The sequence below is a fragment of the Pundamilia nyererei genome, unplaced genomic scaffold (assembly GCF_000239375.1).
Source record: "Pundamilia nyererei isolate P.nyererei 1_Seehausen unplaced genomic scaffold, PunNye1.0 scaffold00237, whole genome shotgun sequence".
NCBI classification, from domain to species: Eukaryota; Metazoa; Chordata; class Actinopteri; order Cichliformes; family Cichlidae; genus Pundamilia; species Pundamilia nyererei.
Window position 1 is genome coordinate 199,942 of NW_005187638.1, and position 2,716 is coordinate 202,657.

Consider the following 2,716-nt stretch of genomic DNA (forward strand, 5'->3'; position numbering starts at 1 on the left):
CTTTTTGTTTTTTGTGCAAAAACGCTCTGGAGTCTCAATTGAAGTCATATTTCAGGTCTTGATTTATTACTTTTAAGCTTCTGTAAACTTGACCATCAGAACGTCCTACCTATAGATATGTACAATGGAGGCATAAACCACGTAAGGTAGTATATTCTGATAAGGTAGCACAGATTGATAGACAGGACTATAAATTTACGCTACGTTAGGATGTTTTGACAAAGTACGACGTTTAGTCAGAACACCGGATCAAAGCCGTGAGATTCTTCATCCTCTGCAGGTCACGGTCAGTCTGGTCCTGCAGCTCATCCTGCAGCGGCGCGACACCGACGCCTGCTCCCGCTGTGTGGTCGCCAGCTCAGCCACCATTTGCGCCAGCTCCTCCTTCTGCTGGCCCAGTCCTGGGTATGCAGTGTCCTCCTTCCTGGGTTTCGGCACCACTGTAAACCACCACGTCAGACCCGATGGCATTTTCATGCTTCGCAGCATCATTTATTCTTACAGTAATCACACAGTTGCTGTAACAGTACATTCAACGGCTGCAGCTATCCCGCTGCCAGCCATACGCATCACCACCAACAACAACACAAGCAGAGCACAGGTTTTAAGCCAGCGAGGCGTGATTGTAGATGCCGTGCAGGTGAGTCCATCTCACTTGCAGCAGCATTGCAGACCACGCCCTGCCACAATAATAAAGCATTTTCTATTTAATTATAAACTTTGTCCTAGTTATGTCCTGGGTTTTAAATGTTTAATAATAAAAAAGGAAACATCACAAAAAAATGATGTATCAACCTTATTTATCGGTGTCAGCGAAACTGGCCCGTATTTACTTTGTATCGAATCGATACCAAAACCACCATCACTACTCTTGAGCTGCTGTTTCCCAGACTTTCTGAAGATCTTTCTTTTGTTTGCTCAGTCACTTAGCACTGACTTCACTCAGGGTATGGACCACTGACACATGACTTAACAAAGACCCAACTTTGAAATGTATTTTTAAACATTTTTAAGCATTTTGTTACAAACAGCCCGTCACAGTTTTACAGGAAGCAAGGCGTTTCCCAAAAACTTCGTTGCATGGTGTATTGGAAATTCAAGGAAATTGGAGTAGCACAGGATAGTTTAAAAAGTGGTTGGCTTAGAAAACTACACACCAAATATTTACTTTCAAGGTATAAGCTCAATTTTTGTCTTATATACTGTATTTTCTTTTCATTTCATGCAGTCAGTCAGTCTGCTATTTCCCATCTTTGTACTAAAATATAAAAAAAATGAGTAGTGGCACAACATTTTGCAGAGTACAGTATTTTATTATTGTGTTATGCAGTGCTAAAGACTAAAAGTATGTGATGTAGAGTGAAACATAATGTGAAGCTAGCTGAAATAGCCTGGTCACAATGGCATCTAAACACAATGATCAGAAGTGAAGAAGTAAATTAATTTTGGACACTGTATACATTTTTTTGTTAACAGTGTATTTTGAGCTACTGCAAAGTGTTTTTGTTTATATATATTAGTAATAGACAATAATTATTCCAATTTCTGACAACAGGAAAATATTTCTAAAGTGGTAAAGTATGGTGAAAGTGTTGACTGTTTAAAGCTACATTAAAGTCCCAGTAGTGGAACTGATCACAGCCACAGAGCAAGCAATTCAAAACAACAACACTGCAGACATATAAACAGAGCAACTGCTGACAAAGGTTGGCCTGTCTTACCAATGCAAAGCCCCCAGATCCAACATCAGCATGGAGGAGAGGAAGGCACTCACATCACTTAGTAATGACAACAACATTATTATCCTTTTGGCAGACAAGGGTAGATACAAAGCTTTGCTGAACCAGAAAGACTGTCATGAGAAAATCTTGTTACTGCTCAGGTACAAAAGTACTTATGAGCCCCTGTCTGAAGCAGTTAGAGCAAGACAATGTTACTGAATGGACCTCATCCTATACGCTATACCCAGGAGAAGCTACACCTAGTCTGTATGGTTTACCAAAGATATATAAACAGAGTGTACCTTCAAAGTAAGTGTCTGTATGATCAGCTCATTTACCTACAGCAAGTTTCTGACATCGATCCTCAACCCGTTTACAGGCAGCTCTAAACACCACATCCAGAAGACCTTGAATGTTGTTGAGAAGATGAGCGCTGACGTTATAAAGGGAGATGAAACAATGGTCTTGTATGATGTCACATCTCTCTTCACTTGTCTTCCACTCATTGGAGCAGTGGAGGTAGTAAGAGATAACAGGATGACCCAAACCTCAACAACAGGACCACTCCCAGCATCAAGTGTGTTTGATCTGTGTCTTCATTCTATAAATTTCATATACAAGGATGAGTACTACAGGTGGTAACATGGGTGGGCTATGGGTTGCTCTTTTTCACCCAGTGTGGAAAACTTGTACATGGAAAAGAGGGCTTTGTTATCCTACCATGGAACACCACTGTTAGATTTGTATTGTTTATTGTCATTTATGCCTAGAAATATTTAACCATATATGCTTAGGGGTGTATAATCGATTGTGTAGTGATAGGATGTGTGATGCTTAATAATCTGCAAAGGCTTGGTGTGCATTCCGGAGTGTTCTGGCATTCACACCCACATTCTGGGAGCATGGGACAGGGCATACCTTCTCTTATTGTTTTATGGCAGGATAAACGTATCTATATCTGTTTTAGGCTAAGTGCCTTTTGTTTAGATGAACTG

The 2,716-nt window shown here is 40.5% G+C and overlaps 1 protein-coding gene across 1 annotated transcript in view; it reads right to left on the bottom strand.

Annotated features, from left to right (window-relative positions):
• Positions 1–267: 267 nt before the first annotated feature.
• The window catches only part of LOC102201488 (uncharacterized), a 24,447-nt gene continuing 21,998 nt past the window's right edge, over positions 268–2,716 (bottom strand). Inside the window, exon 5 of the mRNA XM_013914911.1 lies at positions 268–440. Coding sequence (XP_013770365.1) covers positions 268–440 — 173 coding nt within the window. The remainder of the gene's footprint in view (positions 441–2,716) is intronic.